Raw genomic sequence first — 23,792 nt, 5'->3', positions numbered from 1 at the left:
TCATATCATGTATTCTAGGATGGAAGAAAACAGTCTTGACCTGCTTCTAGGAATCTAGGACATCCTTTCAGTTATTTGAAGAATATTATTGCAGGCTCCCTCAGCTGTCTTTTTAAAGGCTAGACATGCCCAACACTTTTAACCTCTTTTCATTTAGATTCTACTCCATTAATCATTCCCATTGGCCATTTCTGAATCTGTCCATTATTTTTTAAATGCAAAGTATGGACTCCAGAACTGGACATTGTATTCCAGATGGACTCTGATCAATGTAGTATGAATTATTGGCTCACATTCAGTTTACAATAAGCTGTATTCCAAGATTTCTCCCCCATGTACTTACCAAACCAAGTATCTCTCACACCATAATCAACCATTATTCATTCATTATTTTAATTGAAAAACTTTGCTATTACCGTAGCTAAATTTCAGCATGTGTTTGTAAGTGATAATTTTGAAATCTATTTGTTATGTATGTAATGTATCCCCGATTTTGTATCATTTGCAAATTTGATAAGCAATTTTTACTTCTCATCACTAATGTATTAGTAAAAATATTGAAGAGTATAGGATCCAAGGCTAATTCTTGTAGTACCTCATATGATATTGCCCTCTAATTTGATGAAAAACCATTAATGAATAGTCTTTGGTTATAGTTTTGAGCCATCTGTGTATCAATTTGTTATTCTAGCTATGTCACACATAATCAACGTGTCATGAGGTACTTTGTCAAATGTTTTGTTGAAAGTCAAGATTTATTACATTTCCAATGAACTGCAGTATATAAATCTGGCAAGATTTGTTCTTGAAAAATTCAGATAGACTTCTATCAATCCCCACATTGTTTCCTAAGTGTTTATAGATCAATCTCTTTGAATTTTCCAAAATATCAATGGCAGACTAATTAGTTTGTAGCTTGCTGGCTCATTCCTTTCCTCCAGACACCTGGCATGTCACTAGTTCTATAATTTATCAACAATGATACCTAAAGTATCAGTGAAACCATCAGCTAATTCCTTCAGTACTCTAAAATACAACAATCCCTGTCCATATTTCTATCAGCCTCTAGGTTTAATCTTGTTCTTTCATCCTACAATTCACATACTTGGTATAACTTCACTTTTTGTGGGAAAAGACTAAACCAAAACAGCTGTGTATTTTGTTATCAATTAGCACCTATGTTCACTACATACCTGGTATACTGATTATTTTCATTTGTAACATATCTAAATAAACTCAGAACCAGTTCTACAATTCCAGGCAGTCTATATGCATTGTTTTGTTCCTTGGCCTCCTTTTTGTCCCTTCTCCGCTTTTATTTGTTTTCACATCTCCTTTAGCTTTTTATGCAGTCGTACTGACTTACTATATGTTTTTTTTTCTATGGGGTGGCGGCGGCAATGGGAATGAGGAGAAAATCTAGTTGTTCATGCATCTTTAATTGAGGTTTGTGCCTTAGCACGTTGTGCAAAATAAAAATAGCCGTCATCTTGGATATGTATAACCTGGAGTAACAAACTTTTACAACTTTAAGTCTGTTTTCTTGTTAGCAGCCTCTGGCATAGTGTCTCCCTAGAGATCTCTACTGCTACCACAGTACTGCTTTTTCACAAATTGTTAAAAACTTGGTTATTCTCCTGGGCTTTGGGTTAGGATGGTCACTGAGCCGTCTTGGGATTTTGGTGTCATTTGTTCTTTCTGTGTTATAAGATCAGGTTTTTGGTTGTTGTATTCCTTCTTCTTTGATACACATTGCTTTCTTTTAAATGCTTTTTTCATGGGAAACCGTCAGAGTCGTTGGGGAGTTGGGAAATCTCAAAATAGAAAAATTATATCAAATCTTTTGGTCTGCATGATACATAAATTTAATTTAACAATGTACAATGGGATAAAACTGTAGTTCTCCTAAGATCATTAAATGAGTCTTATAATTGGCATGTAGTAGAGAAACCAGAGAGCTATAGTAGATAGTTTTATACCTTTTAAGATGACAAAAAAAGATTAAATACAGATGAAAAACACTTGCTTTTAATCATTGCAAAATCTGTCTCAAGGATTTTGGAAAGTGTTGTGCTCTTTCTGAATGATCAGATTTGTTGATGCACTTTATTTCTTTCTGTAAAAAGATCTATCATATGGAAAAAATGAAATACACATCTTGCTCTTTCAGACCTCTGGGCCAATGTTACGCACTTAGTAACTACATTTTTTTCAGCAGCCATAAAATCCACTCTCAATATATCTCTGACAGAGTGCTTACCAAATTTGAAACATCTTCTAGACCAGGTTTGTACAACATGTGTACTGCTAAGTAATCTTGTGCAAGGTGCTGGTACTTTTTAAAAAATAATCCATTGCTGCTAACTTCACAACCACTAGGAAAGGGACACTTTTCCCTTTCCTAGTGGCTGTGAAGTTAGCAGCAATGGATTATTTTTTAAAAAGTACCAGCACCTTGCTGCCATTTTCATAACTATTTCCATTCTGAAAGACACACTGTCTCTAGGCCTTATGGGCATTGCCAGCTTCAGTGCTTCTGCCGTACCACCAAATGATTGGTACATCAGGATTCCTTTGTGCTCACAATTATTTTAGGGTATCAGTCTAGCCTTTCCCCCTTTATGAATTGTGCAGGTCTAGTTACAGACTTTTAATTGTCCTATTTTGTTTTGTTTGTAGCAATCACAGGTAAGTTTGTTCATGTTTTATTGTTTAAATGTGATCCTAATGGTAGACCTTTATTACGTTTGTTTTTACAACAATATTAACAATCAGATTTTAAGACTCACCACAGTGATATGGATTTTTTAATAACTGATATAATTTTCTCCTTTAGTAATCTGTGTTTATTTATTCTGTTTCTGTAATGTTCTAATATTTGGTTTATTATTACATTATATTTTTTCTAATATATTACATAGATCATCACTCACAAATTTAATAATAGGAACAGCAATACGGTAATGATGTTGGCAAGAGTTTCTTGTTCTTAAGCTGTTCCTCGATCTTCAAGCATCAATAACTTTACCTGCACAAGCACAACCAAGTTTACTTTTCCCATCTTCACCTACATTAATTTCTATTTAATTTGGCAACATTATTCAAATACAGATTATGTCACCTCTAATTATAAAGAACTTTCAGTTGTTACATTAATCAGAATATATACAAAGCACCTTAGAACTTCACAGCCACATATTAAAATATTTACTGTATACTTTTGGAGACATTCAGCGTGAAAGAGTAAGTTGTGCAGTCTTCAGGAGTAGACAGAATTATTATTTGAGAGTATGATAACATTAAAGGGGAAGGGGTGTGTGTGTGTGTGTGTGTGTGTGTTAGTGGGTCTGAAGGAAAAGAAACAAAAAACAAATGAAACCGGAGCAATGTATAATTTAGTCAGGAATGTTCTGAGTAAAGATAAATTGTCAACAGTTTTGTAAAATAATGGTGCTGCATGGATTTCAGAACAGAGTGCATTCCAGAGAACAGGTGCCAAACGGTGACAATGCCAGCTGAGGTAACACCTACCAATGATCACAAGGTCCACCTACTGTATAACTGATCCAGAGGTGACATTCAGCAGGTTCTGACCAGTTCTGGAGAACCGGTAGTGGAAATTTTGAGTAGTTCAGAGAACCAGCAAATCTCTGACTGGAGATTTTACAGTATCCTTTGGTAGTAAAAAAAAAATGGAATCCCACCAGTGAACTGATCACAAGATTATATCAGTTGGACACACAAGCAAGATACCATCTTATTATCTTAAAAATCAACTGCTGTTTTAGCTTTGCAACTAAGGTGACAGGTATTATTATCTCAAGGTATCTGGAGTCTTATACAGCAAAAGCATTTTGAACTTGGCTTAGTAACTAATTGCTATGTTGTTTACAAAACACCAGAAGGACATACTGAAAAACTAGTTTCAACATCTGAGACCAAAAACACCTTTCAATGAAGAGACTGGAAAGATGGGAGACCCTAGTAGATGCAAAGAATAATAATAGAGAAAATATTCATGTGGGGCACCTGCTTGCATTGCTTAGTCTGATTGTTTCTTCTAGGCATGCTGAATTTCCTGTCAAATAGCATTGCTTCCTTCCTTGATCTCTTAATGAGTTCTAAAGATTAAACTTAATTCAAACACAGGATGTGTGCTACTTTTGGTTTATGGAACATTAATTGATCGTTAATAAGCCAGACCAGAATTAGAGTTTGTTGTGTTTAGATGACATGCTTAAGGATGATAAACCATAGATGGAATATGTGGTACTCCTGCTGCTGACAGAAACTACAATGTGTTTCATTCGTTAGCCATCTTATTATAATAGTAGACATGTAAATGTGAGCAACAGCTTATTTAGATGTGCTGATACAATACAGTCAGTCATGCCTATGGGTAGAATATTCATCTATGTATCATCATTGTTCACAGGTTTTACAAGTTTTTGTAGTATTATGAAACATGCAACATTGCTTAATTAGAAATGAGGCAAGTCATCAGATGATAAAAAAAAATAGGCAATGAACAACTACTAATAAGAGTCAAAAGGAATAAACAAATATATTTGTCTGGAAAATTAGTTTCTTCTAATAACTAAGGCTAAAGAAATGATACACAAAGGCTATATGCTTATCCCGTGGAGTTCAACCCAACGGAATTCAGTGAACTTGATTTTCAAAACCTGAAATACAACTCATGCAAAAGATAGCGAGATCCAACGTTTACACAAAAATAAATTCACAGCATATTCCTCAGAATAAAAATACAACCATTTTGAATTTCCACTAAAATTTCTACTACAAAATCACTTATTACAGAACTTGACACAATTTGTAAATGGTAGCCAGAGACATTTGCTCTATTGCATATTCCAGATGAACCAAAGGATGATATGTATGGCATCTAGGCATTCAAATTTAGTACATATCTGCAGCAGCTGCACTGGCAGCCGACCAGGTGCACAAATGCTATTTTTAATTACCATAAAATGGAGCAGATTGCAGCTGGCCTTATTGAACAGCAGGTTTTGGTTTATGAGATGGTGAGTTCCTTGCAGCTGGGACTTGTCACATTGCAAAGAGAGGACTGGTCTCAGAGGCAGTCTGTCAGTCATCATCTAAAATGGCAGAACACTGTTAGAGGTTGTTTTTTCTTAACTGAATAATACTATACTACAAGTGCAAGAGCCACCATTTCACTGAACAACAAGCCACTTTAAACAAAATTTAGGAATCAAATACTCTGCAGGTTGTGGTCTCAACAGTGCAACCCTCCCTCCTTCAGAGCTCACAGATTAAGATGTTGATATCTGTGAGAACTCTTGAGTTTTCTTTTTCTGCTCCTGAATCCAGAGTGGGAGAATCAATAACTTTTCCTTTAAAAATAAGACAAGGTGATAACTTGAGAGCTTTAGGAAATTTGAAACTATTTCATCAATGAAACTTATAATATTTGCAGGCATTATAGTCATAGACAAAGAAGTATGTCCAACAAAATAAGCTACAAAGATATATTAGCCACTTTGTCCACTGAATATTCATACTGTTTAGCTGGATATAAAGCTTGGTGGTGTTCTATCTTCAAATAATTTCCTTGTAACTTTAGTCTAGGGTTTCTGTATTTGTGCTGCAAAAAATCCAGATACATAGCAGCAAAGATATGCAGAAAGTTTTTGATAACTATCTATTGGTCATCTGGATTTTTGCAGAATTGTTATGATAGCACTAATGTAAGTTCGTTCTTGGATTTACATTTTGAATAGTTATCACATTGAGAGATCTACATTAGCCCAACTTTCTATGCTTTTACTATTGAAATTTCAATGCTGCTAAGCAGGACTGATTGCCAAGCTGGACAGTAGCTCATTTATGACATTCAAAGTTTCCCAAAGCATTATTTTTAACTTTTTATGGAAGTTCTTTGCTTTAATTTAAAGGAGTATCCCCTTCTATTCATGTTCACAGTGCATTCATTCAGTGGTGGTATTCAGCAGGTTCTGACCAGTTCTGGAGAACCAGTAGCGAAAATTTTGAGTAATTTGGAGTACCAGCAAATACCACCTCTGACTGGAGATTTTATCCTTCCCCTGCCAAGCCACGCCCACAGAACCGGTAGTAAAAAAATTTGAACCCCACCACTGCATCCATTCATTGTAAAATATGTAAAATAAAGAGACTTTATTTGCAAAGATATTTAAATCTCACTGAAATCTATAGGCCTAAAAGTGTTAAGGACTTTGAAATTATTAGATTGTCCCGAATAACAATTGTCCCTTATTCTAAAGCATTGGTATTTATACTTAAACTAGCTCGATACCCGTGCTTTGCTACAGAACTATGTAGTGAGGCTTAGTTTTGGGGGAGGAAAATAAGGGGGAAAAAATTTCTGCCCCTGCCTACCAGCATCCATTGGTATTGATCTGGCTAGCATCCTATCAGTGTGAGGCTGTTTGGAAACTGAAACAGTATTTGCTGTGTGAGCAAGGAGACAGCAAGGAGCCTGAGCGTGGCTTAGCTCAACTGTTTTGTACTAAAGCTGCTTGGTGCTGTGAAACTAAAACTGAAACTCCTCTCCTCTGCTTGTGTTTTGCATTTGGAACAGATTTCTTTTCAGGTGGGGAGGGGGAGTAGAACTCCTTAGCATCAGAGCGTGTTAATAATAATATACAAAATACTAATGCTTTGATGGTCATTTCGAAAAATCCTTTCTTAGTGAGCACCTAGAAGCCAAGAGGAACATAAGTGCCAAATTTCAAGTTTGTAGGCTTTATGGTTTTGGAGATTTTGTGATGATGCATGAGTGGTATTTTGCTTTTATAGATATAATCATCACTTCATAATATGTGGTGGATTAGTAGTACCTCCATTCTTTTTTCAGAATATATTTCTAAAAAGCTCAGACAAGGTATCCCTTTGACTCTGTAGTACAAGATAGAACATAGAACTAAAAATAACTGTCACTCTCAATGTACACCAATCGGCATACATTAAAATTTCACTGCATCTCAAAGGGTCTCCACCCGCAATATGCACTAAACAGGAAAAAATAAATAAAGATTGAATGGAAATTCTAAATCTCACCCCCTCCCTCTTTTATCTAATGCTTCGAGTCATCAGTCTGCGCTTGGGGTACCGAATCCCCTCACCTGCCAAGAGATCGCCGCATAAAACTACAAGGGCAAATTTATCATCGAGGCGTTCAAACTTAAGCATCATCATCTCCAGAGTGTCTTAAAAATACTGACGAGGTGGGGAAGCCCCATCCAAATTGTGTAACGACATATCTTAAGGGGCAGTGAAAGTGAACGGACGGACCAAAATTTAATGCAGTAGTTTAAAAAAAAACAAAAAACGACGTTTGGCTGGAAGGCAGCCCGCCACACACCAGCGGAATCTTATTTACAACGCAGCGAGCGGGTGTCTTTCGGCTCAGTTTTGAGCGAACAGTAACCGAGGCGGGAGACATGCTCGCTCAGCTATTGCTGTCAGAGCTCTTTCAGCCTCCCGAGACCCGAGAGACAAAGTCAAGAGCGCAGTTTCGGTATGGCGCTCCCTTACGCCCGTCCTCGCACGGTTGCATAAGAGGGAGGGAAGGAGGGACCGAGCGACCGACACTATGACAGAGCCTGCTTTTTTCTTTTTTTTTCAACGTTCTATGTCCTCGCGGCACCTTCCTTCCCTCATCACGTGACGACTTTCAAGCAGGACTAGGCGGAATGGGGCGGAGCCAGCATGTGCTCGAGACTTCATTATCCGTTTGTTCCAACGAGCTGGAGCCCCGCCCACCCCCCACCCCCCAAAAAAACACAGAAGGGAGGGTTGTGTGGTGACACGTGCTTTCCTCTGCTGTCTGTTCAAGTCCGAAAAAAGAGTTTACTGTACATACTTCCGGCAACGATGCGCGCGCCCCTTCTTTCAACGCAACCCCCCCCGCCCCCGCCCCCCGCTTCCTCTGCTTTTCTTCGCGCGCGCGTCTCTTCGAGCCGAAAGAGACGCACAAAACCTTCTACGCTTCCGAGGTGTTTCCCTAGGATCTCTCCCTCTGCGGCTCTTCCCCCCGCCCCGCCGGGATCCGCGTTCCCCGTCAGTGTCATTTTCCCCACCGCTGTATAGTCTCTTTAGAGCGCATGCTCCAAGATGTACCTTACGTGACGGTTCCTTTTCATCGCGCGTGCCCTCGCCCGTTTGTTCGCTGGCCAGGAAGAAGGGGCGGGCGGGCGGGCGCGCGATCTCTCTCAATGTGGGAGATTGGGGCGCGCGCGGGAGGGCGCGCGTGCGCGCGTCAAGGGCCGGCGTTCCGCACGCGCGCTGTTGTTATTGGTGCTGCCGTCTTGACTGGCTGGGCCGGCGGCGGCTGTTGGTTGGGGCTCGTTGTGGCGGTGGGGAGGGGGAGGAGAAGGCGGGGGGTGGGGGGGCGCGAGAAGGGAGAGCAGGGTGGCTGAGGCAGTCACTCAAGAGAGTGAGCGAGTTCTTTAAAGATGGCCGGAACGGCGGCGGCGAACGCGACCCCTGTGTATTGCGTGTGCCGGGAACCCTACGATGTGAACCGCTTCATGATCGAGTGCGACATATGCAAGGACTGGTTCCATGGCAGGTAAAGGGGCTGGCTGGCAGCCACGCGTCCTTTTATTTTCGGGGGAGACGACGAAAACAAAAAACAAAAACACTGTCCCTTCCACTTTCTCGTGAGAGGGAGACCTTCGGTGGGCGCTGAGGGGGAAGAAAACAACGAGAACAACGGAGGACAATGAGGAAAGAGGCGGCTCGGGGCTTTTCAGCTAACCAGGAAGCAGTGGCGTTTAAGCAGCGGTCGCCCTCCTCTTGTCTCTCTTTCCCCCAGCCACCCCCCCCCCCTTCGGTGTGGAGTTATATAAGGACTCCGGAACTGAGGTTAGCGAAGAGCTTTCGGTGGGGCTTTCGGTGGAGTTTGAGAGGGTGCGGAAAAGTTAGGTGCCCTCATTCAGTTTCACGTAACAACGCTGGGGAGCCGTGGCTGTGTTCTCGTGTCTTTTGTGCGTGAGTAACGAGTAGCGAGGTTAGGGTTAGTGCCTCCGTCCTCCGCTACCTAGGTGTGTGGGCTTCGAGGGGACTTCGGAGCTCCCGGTGCCCGAGTTTCGTGGGCTTCTGGGGTCTTTCGGACGCGGGACCTTGTCCTCCGCGGAGGCGCGTGTCTTTTTTGCGTGGGCGCGTCCCGCGGGAGAGAGAAGCGCCCTCCTAAATGCGAGCGCCGCGGCGCTTCAAAAGACTGGGTCGCTTCTGCCCGGAGACGGGAGCGCGGGGTAGTGGTGGTATCCACGGACCTTGAAACAAAGGAACAAGTTTCAGGGCTGCCTCGCTGGTGACGCGGGGGACTTCTTGTGTCTCCTTTCGGCTTTGATCTTCCCACTACCGGGCTGGAACCCGTAGCTGGCGGGCGTCGGCGCTGAAGTTTTGGCAGGAAAGGCAGTTTTTCGGAGAGTATTTAGCCGAGGAAGCCCTAGCTGCTGTCGCGGCTTTCAGGGGAAGTGCTCTTTGATTGACAGCACGACATTTAAATACCCCCCATTTAACAAAAACAAGAGTCACGATGGAACTGGCGAGACGGTCTCAATCTCCCTCTGCTGGCGTTCGGTGGGAAATTAATTTTAAAGGGGCAGAGCCCGAAATTCAGATGCAGCCGGAGTGGGAGAGGAGATCCTGGAGCACCTTAAAAATAAATAAATAAAGCGGGCACCGAACAGGTCTTGCAGCGGTGCTTAGACTCCAGTCTTTATTGCGGTTGCATTGTTCACGCTTTGCTACCGTTCTGACGAGCCCTAGTTCAGAATGCACCCGGCTTGCTCCTGCAGATGCGGCTTCCCGGCTGGGTTATGCGTTTGTCTGCGACGGTAGAAAGGTGCAACTCTACCATTTACGTGAATGTAATAGTGTTCAGGCTTCTGAAATAGGTATGCGTGAGATGGTATTGTAAATTAATGGTTGCTGTATTGAGAAAATAAGTACAGTAAGACTTTTTTAAAAGAAGGGGTTAGTTCTTGCAGAAAAATCATTCTTTAATGTTTTTCTGTAAATTCATTATGGATAATGTGATACTGTAATTGGCATACCTCCAATATGTATTTGACTGTAGAGACAGCTACTTCAGTTCTGTGCAGTTAAACTAAAATATTATCTGCAAGTTTTAGTTGAATCTATGGAGTTTAATTCTGCATAAACATATATAGGAGCATATTCTAAGTAACTTGTATATATTTTATTATATGCTTTCACACCTGATTAGTTCCTGACATTAGAATAGTTGGCAACTAGACCAATAAGAAAATTGCTGTTAGTTTAAATTTATGAAACAAGAACTAATAATGTTGCATCTCTGCTAAATTTGTATTTCCAAATTTGTAATAAATATTTTATATACTTCATGATGTTTTCTTTCACTGTAATATACTCCTAGGCATATTATCTGGAAACAAGTGTAATTGTAAACAATTATTTTCTAGTTAATGTATTTAAATTCGCCAAAAGACCTTTCTCTATATGTCTTGTACTTATTGTAAATGTTTGCATTATGATCATTAATCATTTCATGTGTTTATCTACAGTGTCTTTAACTGCTCTAAATTTTAACATTTTACTTAGCACTTCAACATGCAAAATGTTAGATTAGGCTAGGAATTGTACCTTTACTCCTTAACAAAGATATTTTATCTCCCTCCTGCTTTGTTATCTGCAGCAGAGGTAGCTGCAGTAGCCTGTATACAAGACAGAGGAAAACATATGCCTTCTTTAAAAAATCAGTAGATAAAAATATTTAAATATATAGCAATTTACAAATTATTGATTTATTTAAATTACATTAATTGGCATATTTTTGCAGATGGATCCCTGGTCATTTATTTAATATATTATTCTCTGGCTACTGTGTTATATAATCTATGCATAACACGCCACACAATTTTTGAGACTGCTTATTTAATCAAAAAGTGTGTTGAATTTACAAAGTTCTTATGTTAGTATCATGTTTAAAATGGCCCATCTAAGTGTAAATGAGTTTTGCTATTCCTGCAAGACATTTGTGCATAATTTGATTTGTGAGCTACCCAGAGTTTGGTTCAAGATGGGAAGCTGTATAAATATTTTAAATAAATCAGATGAATAAATAAATCATGAAGTATCAAGTATTTAGTCCATAATGTATTAGTGACAGTAATTCATCAAATCCGCAAGTATTTTCAGTGTCTCACTTTAAGCAATAATTTTATCCATTTCATGAACTCCATGACCCAATATTGCATCCCACTATGCTATTTTTTAAAAGAAAACTCCAACATGTCTGCTGGGCTTCAAGCATGCTTGATAAATTCATGTATGTACAGGTAGAAGTTTGAATTGTCTCACTTATTGTAGTATTTATATATTTATGAGATTTATATCCTCCAGAAGTTGTGAATGCTCCAGCACTGGAAGTTTTTAAGAAGAGATTGGATAACCATTTGTCCGAAGTGGTGTAGGCTTTCCTGCCTAAGCAGGGGTTGGATTAGAAGACCTCCAAGGTCCCTTTCAACTCTGTTATTCTAATTCTAATCCTACTTTTATTACTTTAAATCAAGGCAGCAAATTTACATAATATTTCTTCCTCCTCTTTTCTCCACAGTAACAACCCTGTGAGGTGGATTGGATTTAGGAAGAATGGGGGGGGGGGGGCAGCATCACCCAGCTAGTTTTCACACCTAAAATGGGAATAGAACTTGCTGTCTCCTGGTTTCTAGGCCAACACCTACCATAAATTGCCTCTCCATTTATTTATCCATTTCTGTCATTATTTATGAACTCTATTGTTTACATTGACAATCATTTGTCTTTCTCAACATTATTCCTAGGAATGTTGAATTTGGGAAATACAAATCTAGTGTCAGTTGGGAGCAATGCATATTGCCATTCATATACACATGAAAAATTATGTTTTCTTAAATGTTCTGTTCTTAATAGTTCTGGTTCTAATATTTCTTTAATCATGCAGTACTTTTTGTCTATGTTTTCTGCAATTAGCAGGTAGTCTGGATTTTTTTCTAGAGAATTAAACTGGGAAGTTTTTAATTTAGTAGGCTGCACAACTTCTTAATATGGCATCTTACAATCAGATTATTTATTTATTCCACATTAAATGTATAGAAAATGGTAACATAAAGATTTCAGCAAGAACTTGCATTTTGGGGTAGTGGAACAAAACTTCTTACATAGGAAACATAATCCACTGTATATGCCTACTTAAGTGTCAGTTATTGTACCATAAGTATATTAGCACATCACTTTACCATGCAACTGAAAATGGATTCTGACAAAATAGAAGGGCTTTATTAGACATATCCTTATTCCAGAATGTGAACAGATAATCTGTCCCTATGACTTGTCACATTTGTATTTTAGCATGTACCTAGATATATCTTTGTTGTTGGCCACAGTGCTAAGAAACTTATTTCTAGTTTGCTAGCAATGTGCTTTTCCTCAGTTGGGATACTGTCAGGTGCAAGTAACCAGGAAGAGTTAGTTCAAAGTACTTAAAGTTTATTACATGCTCTATCTATATACAATAATCTGATCTAACAATCAAGATAAGTTGGGCCTACATAAGAGTCAAGAGAATTCAAGGGGGATTGGATTTAAGTCTCTACAGATAACTGATGTCAGTGATCCTGCTTTAATAATATTATGTCTGAGTAACTATAGTAATAATGGTTATTGCCTTTGAAAACAGATGTGCTTTTAGTGACTATAAAGCTTGGTTAATAATCTGGTTACAAGGGACTTCCAGTTTGAGCTTCTTCAGCGACAGACTGAAACCTCGTCTCTGCGAGGCTTTGATCCGTGCGCGTCGCTGGAGCGCCCCGAGCCGGCTGGTTTCAGAGCTAAGCCACCCTGTAGAGGTGGTAAAGAGGGGTGAGACTGGCAGCAGGGTTGAGGAGAGCCGCATCTCTCCTCACCAGCTGGCCATTACTCCCTTTCCCAAAGGCGGCTGCAGCGGTGGTCAGAAATGGCCACCACAAAGAAGAACTTGACCGGAAAAGAATGTGCAGGAGGAAGATAAGTGAAAGTTTTGGTTGACTGGGTCAAACAGCAAAAGCAACAAATAAGGTACCCTGGAATTGAAACTGTTAAAAAACAATAACATTGTTCCCTAAGAAGATTTTTAAGCTGCGAAGGAGAGAGAAAAGGGGAAAGATTTGGTTTTCTCCTTTTCCTATCCTGACAGCTAAGAGACTTAAGCAAGAAATTGGAAAAAAGTCCACTTTGACATCAATAGGCATTTAATGCTGAAAATAAAAAGTCAAAGGGATAATAAAGATTTCTGGATAATTAAAAGCTTTTGAAAACAGGAAAGGAGAGAGGAAGAATAAAAGAGCAGGATCTGGAAGGGAGGAGACTGCCTGGAATTAAAAAAGAATTTATAGCAAAATCTCAACAAGACTTCCAAAAGATACATTCTAACTGAAATATCACAACAAAAACCCCAGGAAGAGAAAATCGAAAAAGAAATAAGAAGATATAACTCGGGACTATCTGGATTACTTGATGATTTCTGGATTCTTGGTTATTGTTTTGAATGACTAAAATCAATCGGGTGGTTGTTTAAAACTGTTTAAAATGGCTCCACTTTTAGAAGAACTGAAAATGGAACTTAAAAAGTACAAAGAAGATGCACAAGAAGGGAGAGGTTCTTTTGGCTTCGTATTTCAGTTTTTAGAAATGGAGATTTGGAATTATGAGAAACAACAAGAAATGCCTGCAGAACAAAAAGATTGCGACAAATAAGAAGCCATCTTTAATGAACAAGTAATCTTAGATGGGGGGAGGAAAGGGGGGAAAGAGAATGGAAAGTTTAAGATTGGGAAAAACAACTCCCCCCCAAAATAGAGTGAAAAATAAGTATAAAATCAGAAAGCAACAGAAGAGGGAAATGCAGAAGAGAGAATTAGAAGTAGAGAGACAAGGTGGTAAAAAGGGGAGGGAGAAGATGAGAAGGAAGAAAGAAAGGAAAAGAAGTTATAAAGGACAGAAACAAAATATAGAGAAACAGGGCCTATTTAGAGATAATGGGTGAAAACTTAATGGAAAAAGGGATTCTGCAAAGGTACATAAGATAGTATGGTTATGTTAGAAACAGAAATAATTTTAGAAAATATGAAACAATGTATGATTAAAATGTCTGATAAAATAGCTATCGTAATTCAGTGGAATGCTTGTCAATAAATAAATGTAACAAAAAGTATATTTAATGATTTATAAAACATATGTGAAGAAAAATAAGGGAAAATTAATTATGGAGATTATATGTGTTTTTAAGGAAATATGATATTTAATTGAAAAGAAGTGTTAAAGATGTTAAGATTTTAATGATTATTAATGATAGAACTGAACTGGAATGGAATGAGGGTTTATAATTACATATATTTACAATCTTTCTTTTTAAAAAAAAGAATATAGTGTGTATTATAAGAATGTACCAAGCAGAATTCGATTGGAAGTTATTATGTATTATATTGAAGGTCATAAAGTTAAGGTATATATTGAAGTTTAAATAAGAGTTGAATGGATGTAATTAAAAGATATAAAGGTGTCATACTCCAATTAGTAACTACAGGAAAAAAATTGTTTAATGAGAAAAGATAATATGAAATTGAAACACAACAGAGAAAAGTATAAATATAATGATTTGAATTGAGATGAGATTCAAAATATAGTTGAGAAAATTAAAAGAGGGAAAAAACTATATAGAAAATGTAGAATAGTGTAAGATATGGAATAGAACACAAAAAGGAGCATGAAATTGAGTTTTGTGTCTGTATAAAGAAGTTCAACCCGGGACCATGCTATTTTCAAAAAAAATGTTTTACTTGTATTTTGTATGTGTGAAAACCCAAATAAAACTTTATTAAAAAATAATAATAATCTGGTTACAAGGCCAGAGATCTTGTTTAATCTGTACCTAACACTTATAAGACTTTGAATGGTTTGGTTTGGATAGTTGTTGAATCAAATTCGTAACAGAATGTTTTCTAGTTCTGGTAGACTAGTCCGAAATTAGATAGCATAGGCAACAATTTAAATTAAAAAAAGGAATAAAATATTTAACTGTGAATAGCATTTCCTTTTTACAGTTTGATTGGCAGATTTACTGCTTGGTTTATAACACACATACTAACAGAGAATATTGTATTAACATCATTCATGATTCCCCAACCTGGCATTTTTGAGGTGGCAGTTTTCATTACTGCGGGCAACATAGGCATGATGGTAGTTTTAATTGAACAGTTTTGGAAGCACCACATTCAGAAAATATGAGTTACTCTTAAATGCACTTTGAAATCCATAGAATTTGGGAATGACTCCAAAATTCATTTAATCATGTGGCCCTCCAGCCTGGTAATAAACTCAGTAAGTATTACAGGTAGCCCTTCACTTGCTACCATGATGGGGCTCAAAATCTTGGTCGTTGAGTGAAGCAGTTTAGCAAGACAACATGGGACTGCTTTGCTCAACCACCACAATCAGCTCTCTCAGTTGTGGACATTAAATGGCTTGTTAGGGAGAGGGCAAAGAAGATTGCAGGACACTTGACAAAAAGTCATAAATGTGAACAGGTTGCTAAGTGTCTGAAATGTGGTTCTGTGACCAGGGGACTCACAGCACAATGATTTATGAAGTGATTATGAGCAATAAAACACCACTTCCAAGCCCTTCGTGTCTGCTACCAAATTGTTTAGTGACCAGCCATAAGTCAAGGTGAACCTGTATCACTTTCTAAGTTAGTTGGTTTTTTCTATAGTTATCAGCTTGTATTATCAGTAAGTTTTTCCTGAAGATAATTTGAAAAATGTCTTATGAACAGTTTAAAATAAACTTGCTAATATAATTATATATGATAGCCTTTTTATACTTGAAGGTCATTTTCATATCATATTTTATGCATCTTCAGTCTTTCATGTTGGACACCATTAATGAACCTTGTTTATCAGCTCAGGCACAAAAAATGTAATCTACTCTATATTTTACTAGCTTATTATCTAAAATATCAGAGAAAGCTTGTTGAAAATCCTAATCATATGCCCAGCAAATTATTGACTCCTTAAAAAGACAGTGAGAGAGATATAGTAGGACATAAAAGCTTTCTTACACAATAATGTCAGTGGTTCATCTCATTTAGTGTTATGTGGATTGACTAGATCTTGATTCTCAAATATTTCAGACAGGTGTCTTTCTTGATTATATATGGAGATGCCAGAGATTGAGCCTAGAATTTTAAAATGAAAGTTTATGTTCTATTACAGAGCTGTAAGGATGGAATGCTAGGCAATAATCTAGCTTGATTATTAAACAGCTGTACATAGTCAGATACTATGACTATGACTATAAATTTTGATTAGATGCTTTTATTTCCCATTGTGAGGCCTATATGTCTTTGATAGATGCCAGCCCATTTTTTAAATTATATCAGGCTGTTAAACAATAGGCTGTCTCAATATCATTTGCCCCTCTTCCCAGCTCTTTTGGAATTGGAGTTGACATACATATTATTTGCATTCCTGTCTCATTATTTTCCCTCTTGTATCCTTCTCAAAGTATTTCTACGTTGCCTTTATGTCATCTCCACTTTTATTCTACTTAAGGTTGCAAGAAATATCTTAATTGAGAGTAATATCAATATTGGAGATATTAAAAAAATATCAACCACTAAAAAGCTCATGTTTGTATATTGTATTTTTTAAATTAAACACTACATTTGCCTCATTTGTGAAATAGAATCATGTTCTGTAATTGAAAACGTTTTATCATATTTTTGAATCAATTTTCAATAACATTTTGATTAGATGCTTTTATTTCCCATTTAGCAGAACTCAAAAGGTCCAGATTTCTGTACCAACATCCCCTAAAATAATAGACAAGGCTATTGTACCCAAAATAATCTAGGCAAGGCAGTTAAACTTATTAATTGTACCATATCTATGATATTTTATTGCCTTCTACACCAGCAGTCCCCAATCTTTGGGGCTTTGTGGACTGGCAGCAACAGTGCCAGCGGGGCTGTGGGGAGGATATGGTTTTGAAAGTGCAACCTAATCCCCTGCATGAACAAATAAAGCTTCATGCACTTGCATAGACTGATTCTCAATGGTCCATGGACTAGACCCATCCACAGCCCGGAAGTTGGAGATCCTGTTTTACACAACTGAAAATGATTGAGATGGTAAAAAAATTAACAAAATTTTGTAAAGGGGTCCTTATAAAAACTACTATGAATTATATTAAATAAAGTCCCTCAATGTTGAATGGATAATCAGGAATAATAGGTACTCCTTTCAATTGCTGTTCAATCATTGTTTTATTGTAATTGGTAATAAAACAGCTCTTGTTCTTGTTTATCACATTCAAGGAGAAAAGAAATGGGTAGAAGAGGAAAATGGTTCAGAACCAATTCTTAATTCTCTTTGTATTCCAAATAATTAAGGCAATCTATTGCAAGATTTGTGGGATCCCTGGTGCTCTCTGGGCTTGGTTGTTTTCTTGTAAACATTTCATTACCAAACTAGGTAACATCACTGCTAGTAGGGGGTAAGGTTTGCTGTCATTTTATATACTATTGGCTTTCCTTGTCAGTGTTGGTGGGAGTGGTCTTGGAGGTTCCTTGATTGGGCTGTTGTTTATTGTTACCTTGTTTGTCCAAGTTGGTAACTCCTAGATTAGGGTATTGTTTGCTTCTTGATCATTAGTCTAATGTTAATCTTGGTGTTAATCTCTGCTCATCTGGGCATTGATTGCTGGTGAGGGGGCATTTTGGCTTTTTTAGTTTTTTTGAATGGTGTACACACACACACACACACACACACACACACACACACACACGTGTATGTGTGTTTGTCTCTATGTTCCTGTTGATGGCTAATTGATCTCAGTGCCAGATTTCCAGGAATTCTTTAGCATTTTTGGAAATGGCTTGGTCTAGGATGTTCACAGTTTCAGTTAAAACTATGGTTCAATCTGTCCATGTATTATGATATTAAGGAGTTTTCATCATGTGTTCTGACTGCTAGTTGGTGTCCATGGATACGCTCTGCTAGTGTTGTGCCTATTTACCCTACATAGTAGCTGTTGCAGTCCTTACACTTTATGTTGTAGATGACTCCTGTTTTTCTTTTGGAGCTGCTGGTTTTTTGGTTTATTTAGGATGCTTTGGTTGGTTCGTGTGCTATGGTGATGCCATGAGGTTGTAATAATCTGTCGGTTGTATCATTTATGGCAGTGTTATCCTTTCCACAGCTTGTGTTGGTTATAGAACAAATCAATCCAGAGTTCTCACCTAAGGCGCACATGACCAAGCTCAAATTAACATATTGGATCCAGATTGTTGGAATATGCTGACTTTATAGACTGCTTAGAGTGGGCTGTAAAGCACTGTGAAGCGGTATGTAAGTCTAATGCTATTGCTATGATACAAAGACTTATCTATAATGCTCAGAAAGGGAAAAAGAAAGAAAATAAGAGAGTGACTTGCAGCAAGTGAATGGACTCAGTTGCACTTGGTCCTCAGGTTACAATTACAATTGCAACTGGGACTGCCATTATTACGTGATGCAATTGTAAAATGTCATGTGACTGCTTCACTTGGTCATGGCAATTCCAACAGTCCCAATTGCTGTCATAACCCCAGGATCATATTGCTGCTTAAGTGGGAATAGATGGGAGTCCCAGGAAAGGAGTAAGAAGATGTGTATGCCATTGGGTGTGTGTGTGTTGCCAATAGATACTAAGGAGTGGAGGTGAGCTGGCAAAGCTGGGATGGGCTCAGGAGAGTGCAGGCAGGCACACACTACAGAGTGCCAGGGAGAGGAGAGTGCTTGGGATATAAGATCCCTGGGAGCCTGTAAGAACAATTTATGGAAGTGTTTACAACTTTCCCTACTGGTTTCTTCATTGATGTGGCTTGAGAGAAGCTGACAGGGAAGGTTGCAAATGGTGATCATGTAGCTGGACTACAACTATCATAAGCGTGAGCCAGTTGTCGGGCCTCTGAATTGTAACCAGAAGACTATGAGAGTGCTGTGGCAGATGGAACTTTGAGAACCAGTACTTAACTTTTTTGTATTATTGCACTACTTATACAAAGTAGGAAAGAAAAAAAAGTACAAAGAAACATGAACAAGAAGAGAAAAGGAAACAAATGTATTGGTTATTAAAATAATCTCAGTTTTTAAATATATCATTAAATCTTGACTACATGGACTGATATTGATCAATCTTCCTATTACATCAATAGAGACCCTGTTTATAAATGCAAACTGATCACATATCATTTTAGATCTACAGCTGTAAAATTGGGCTATACTATTTTTCAAACATTGGTAAACATTTTTCTATGCTGTGGGCCACTCTCAGCAAATAATGTAGAAATTTAAAAAGTTGCTAATGCATCTGGATCAAACTGTGAAATCAAGAGATAATTTAATTGAATATACTTCAATTTTCATTTTAGATAACCCAAATTCATTTTGTAGGAACTCAAATGTTTAAAAGCTAGATTGATGATAACTGATCTATGATATTAATAACTCTATTATAGGAAACATGAACTACACAGTGTTCCATTAGTACAAAGTGATTCTTTCTGTTTCCTGACAATTTCCTTGTGTTCTTATTGAATGAGCAAGGTAAAGCATTAGAATCTTCTCTGATAATTTTCAGTATGCTTGTGCTCTAGTCTTTTATTTCCTTAGCTTTTTATTGTCTGTTCTGAATGCTGTGTAAAGGTGCATCAATTGATAGTTGATTTAAGTTTAGTCAGATTCTGTAATTTTGATCAGAAATAACCAGAACACATCCTCTCCAGCAGCCTGCACCCAGATAAGCAGGGATTAACACCAGACAAACAAGCAAGAAACAATATTGTAATCAAGGAACTATCAAGCAGAAACAACTACCAAGCAGGCTAAAGATACCCCCCCCCCAGCTCTCAAGAGCTCTTAAGGAGAGTGCTAATGACTAGATGACAGCAAAGAAATATAATCCTTTCATCCCTTCCCCCACCATCCCATCTCAATTGTCAGTACCTATCTTTCAACCCCCACCATCCCAAGCTTTTTGGACGGAGAGCAAAATGTTTTGTTTTTTTTCCTCAAGGGAAAAACAGTCCAGTTGCTTTTGAAAAAGCACCTTTGCGACAAGTATGACCTGGATGCCAGCCTGCCTGGGCTCCCTAGCACCTGCCCACAACATCCTCTCCCCTCCCCCTCCCTGGGCACACGCACAGTCTGCCCTGCTCTTTGCCTGGGACTACTCCCCTCTCTTCCTGCTTAATGAGCTACATGTGGTCCTGGGGTTATATGATGGCAATCATGACTGCTAGGATTGCCACTGTTAAGTAATGCAATCACATGATGTTGCACTTAACATCCTCATCATCTAGTTGGGACCTTGTTTTAATCTAGCAAGACTCTTACATACTTGCATTTCATGCTTGCAATACTTTAACATTCATATAAAAAGCAACAGCTGTGAAATCTAAAAGGAAAGCACACCTTAAGCCATAGGAACAGTACCCCCATTTATGCTAACTGAAGTTATAGTTATGGCAAAATAAGTTTCAAAAGTTTTTCAAACAGAGTAGCTTAGGGGGAAAAACAGGGTAAGAAAGAGAAAAAAATACAAATGATATTAGAGCCCTCCCTGTATTTACTAGTCACACTGATGAACTAACAAAAGAAACTTTAAATATGCAGATAGAGTCATACTAGGTTATCATACAGATTGCATTAGTAGCGCTTCCAAAATCTGCAGGGAAAATAAAAGCAAATAGGTTTTTGTAAATTCTCGGGTTTGGAAAGATACGTCTCACCTATTTTTTTCTTACCTGTTCCCTTGTTTAGTGTATCAAGCAAAGTCTGTTAGCTCACTATAAGGAAATATTTTTGTCGTTCAAATAAAAGAGTTTAATGTAGCATCTGGTTTATTTTATATGGAAGATAGTTCACCAAAGCTTCACAGTTCACTTGGGTTCAATCCTGTCTTTTAAATTTATATTCAACTGAGCAGTTTTGCCCTGTCTGATTTATTCCCAACATCTGCATGTGATGCTTTAAATGTAGTCACTTGGTGGTGCTGTAGTAAATATGGTTCCACTTAAGCATTATTTCCATTCCCGATATATATTGTACAATACTATTCCAAAAATGGTCCAGTGTTCTTTATTTCAAACTCAATTAAAGGCAAACTGACTTTGCTTTCAAAGGTCTAGGCATTATCTGAGCTACTCTTTAGTAAACAACATTCAGAGAGTGATCACTGAAGTGTATTGTCAATATAGCAGATTGTCTCAGTTTGATCTTGTTTGAGAGATTCTCAATAGCCCCTTGGGCTAATATGGATTTAGAATGCTGTATTGTACTAATTCTGTACATTGAAATAGAAGAGTGAAGTTGTGTTATAAAATATGTAATAGTGAAAATATTCCTTTGATGGGTGAAGTATAAGTATTTTAATGATTAAAAAACTGACCAGGATAAATATGGATTTTTAAAACAAGCACATATTTTATTAAACTTACCAAACTGTAAAATACAAGTGAAAATAAGGATAGTGGGAAAGTGGATAAGGGAGAAAAGAGGAAGAGAGAAGTGTAGGGTGAAGGGGAAACAAGAAAGAAAGCATTACCTTTCAACTCTTCAGTGCAATAGAATAATGGCAATAAGACTCCAGCTTCAACTTTTTACTTTTGTGTGCTTGATGTATGCTAGTTATTTTTATAACAATAAGCTTCTCAGCAAATGCCAAAGTCAGACTTTAATTTTTTTTGTCTCAAGCATAACATCTAGATAGAAAAGTTTTCCAAGTAGAAATGAAATTGGATGTATTATTTTCTGTTAATCTTGCTAGTTCCATCAGTTTATCTAGCCATCTTCCATTGTGGGAATTAGGATATTTTTCCACAAAGTACTCTTATTGCTGCCAGCATGTATAACAACAAAGTTCCAATTTTTTTTCAAGTTCTTTATCCATTAAACCTAAAAAAAAAGTATCTGGTTTGATTTTTATAATCATTTTGAGAATTTCTATATTAAAATATGAATCTTACACAAGTATCCCTTTGCCTTATCAGAAGTCCATGAAACATGATAAAAGTTTCTTCTTTACATTTACATTTCCAACATATAGTTGAAATACCTTTATACATTTTTGACAAATAATTAGGTGTTAAATACCAACAGTTTCATTTTATAAAAATTCTTGTAAATTATATTCAATGTAATTTTTAAACCCTTCATCCATATGTTTTATTATTGTTCAAGTATTATATTATACCCAAAGATTTTGCCCATTGAATCATACAGTGCTTCACATATTCAATTTCATTTTTTAAAAATCCCTTTGCCCACATGTTTCATTACTTTTGATGTATCATAAAAGCCTCACAATGAATTTGTGTTCATAGCAATTGTTTTCCTAGATTGGGTCCTGAAAGAAGTTATATTAATTTATTTATTGGAGAAATGTGTACACTGCACAATATTAAAACTCTGGCAATTTACAGTACAGTATGGGAATCATAACAACCCAATAATAGATATAGATAATAGGTATAATTAGTATATATTTTCTAGATTTAGTAGTGGTAGCATTGAATTGGCTGTCTTTCTTTCTACTTAGTAGCTTGAGCTTTCCTTCAGCTGAAATTGGTGATACTGATATTGGTCAGTTATCACCTTCAAACTACTTAAATTGTACAGCACAAATTAGTATATATACTTCATTTGAAACAGTTTCCTATTCCTGTAATGTAATTCTGTACAAGTATTGCAGATTTGTAGTTTTTAATTTCTAGGGTAATTCACATTATTATGATTTATTGGGTTTATCTACATATGTTCTTCAGGAAGCACAGTCAGGAGGTTTTGGTCTTTGCAAAAACCATATATCAAAAAAAAAATGTGCAAACACCCCTCCTCCCTCAATAAAACTAATGATTTCATGGAAGGAAGAGTTGGGCAAGAAATAAATTATTTATTAAATGTTCTATCACATTATACTTTCTTGACTAAGGTTTACTTTTATCAGTACTCAGATAATTTTTTCATCTTATCCCAGTACCTAGAGGCTCTGAGATTCTGGATCAGAAATAGAAATCTTCAGCTGAACCTTGACAAGGCTGGATGACTCTGGATTTCGAGGCACGCTGGTTCAAGGGCTATACCATCTTTGTTTATTTGTTTATTTCATAAGGCATAACAGAATACAGTGTTAGTGCATAAAATTCACAAAAACAACATATAAAATGTGTATAAACCAAGAAAGTTAATTATTTTAAAATGCATAATAAAAATGAATAAAATTAAATTATGTATGGGCAGTTATAGAGTGTCTAAGCTTATGGCTGGATATCTAGATCATTTAGTCATTGGACAACAGTGCCCTCTAGATGATGTAATTCTTGAAGGGATCAATATAATGAAAAGTTTGTGGGATGTTCCTACAGTCACAGTTAGTCAAGCCAGCTCCCATTTATATTTCCAATATTGGCACCTGCCATGGTTAGATTGGATCTGTTGTCCAGTTTTTCCTTGGAGGATCAAAGCTGAAGGGGCATTGTACTGGATCAGACACAAATTAAATAGATCTGGTTAGAAGTTGTCCATTCCTTCTGCCATACTCTCAATATCCAAAGCCTTCTCTGACTAATTGCTGTAGAAGTTTCCACCACAGGTCCCAAGATTTGAGTCTTGAGTATTTGATCATGACAGTCCTTGTGTCTAGATAATAATTGATTTGCC

General features: G+C 37.4%; 2 protein-coding genes across 2 annotated transcripts in view; one reads left to right on the top strand and one right to left on the bottom strand.

Moving 5' to 3' along the window:
- LOC148125659 (uncharacterized) overlaps positions 1 to 8,248 on the bottom strand; it is a 41,127-nt gene extending 32,879 nt beyond the window's left edge. The window contains exons 1-2 of the mRNA XM_087934953.1: positions 8,146 to 8,248; positions 4,986 to 5,120 (exon numbers count right to left, since the gene is read on the bottom strand). Coding sequence (XP_087791079.1) covers positions 4,986 to 5,120 — 135 coding nt within the window. The 5' untranslated portion in view covers positions 8,146 to 8,248. The remainder of the gene's footprint in view (positions 1 to 4,985; positions 5,121 to 8,145) is intronic.
- Positions 8,249 to 8,401: 153 nt separating this feature from the next.
- Positions 8,402 to 23,792, top strand: part of KDM7A (lysine demethylase 7A) — a 52,673-nt gene continuing 37,282 nt past the window's right edge. The window contains exon 1 of the mRNA XM_026724683.2: positions 8,402 to 8,596. Within this exon, the coding sequence (XP_026580468.1) occupies positions 8,481 to 8,596 (116 nt within the window). The 5' untranslated portion in view covers positions 8,402 to 8,480. The remainder of the gene's footprint in view (positions 8,597 to 23,792) is intronic.

This window comes from Pseudonaja textilis, chromosome 5 (genome assembly GCF_049901715.1).
Source record: "Pseudonaja textilis isolate UNSWEBS1 chromosome 5, rPseTex1.2, whole genome shotgun sequence".
NCBI classification, from domain to species: Eukaryota; Metazoa; Chordata; class Lepidosauria; order Squamata; family Elapidae; genus Pseudonaja; species Pseudonaja textilis.
Note: the sequence above shows the minus strand (reverse complement) of the source record. Positions and strands in the feature narration are given on the sequence as shown.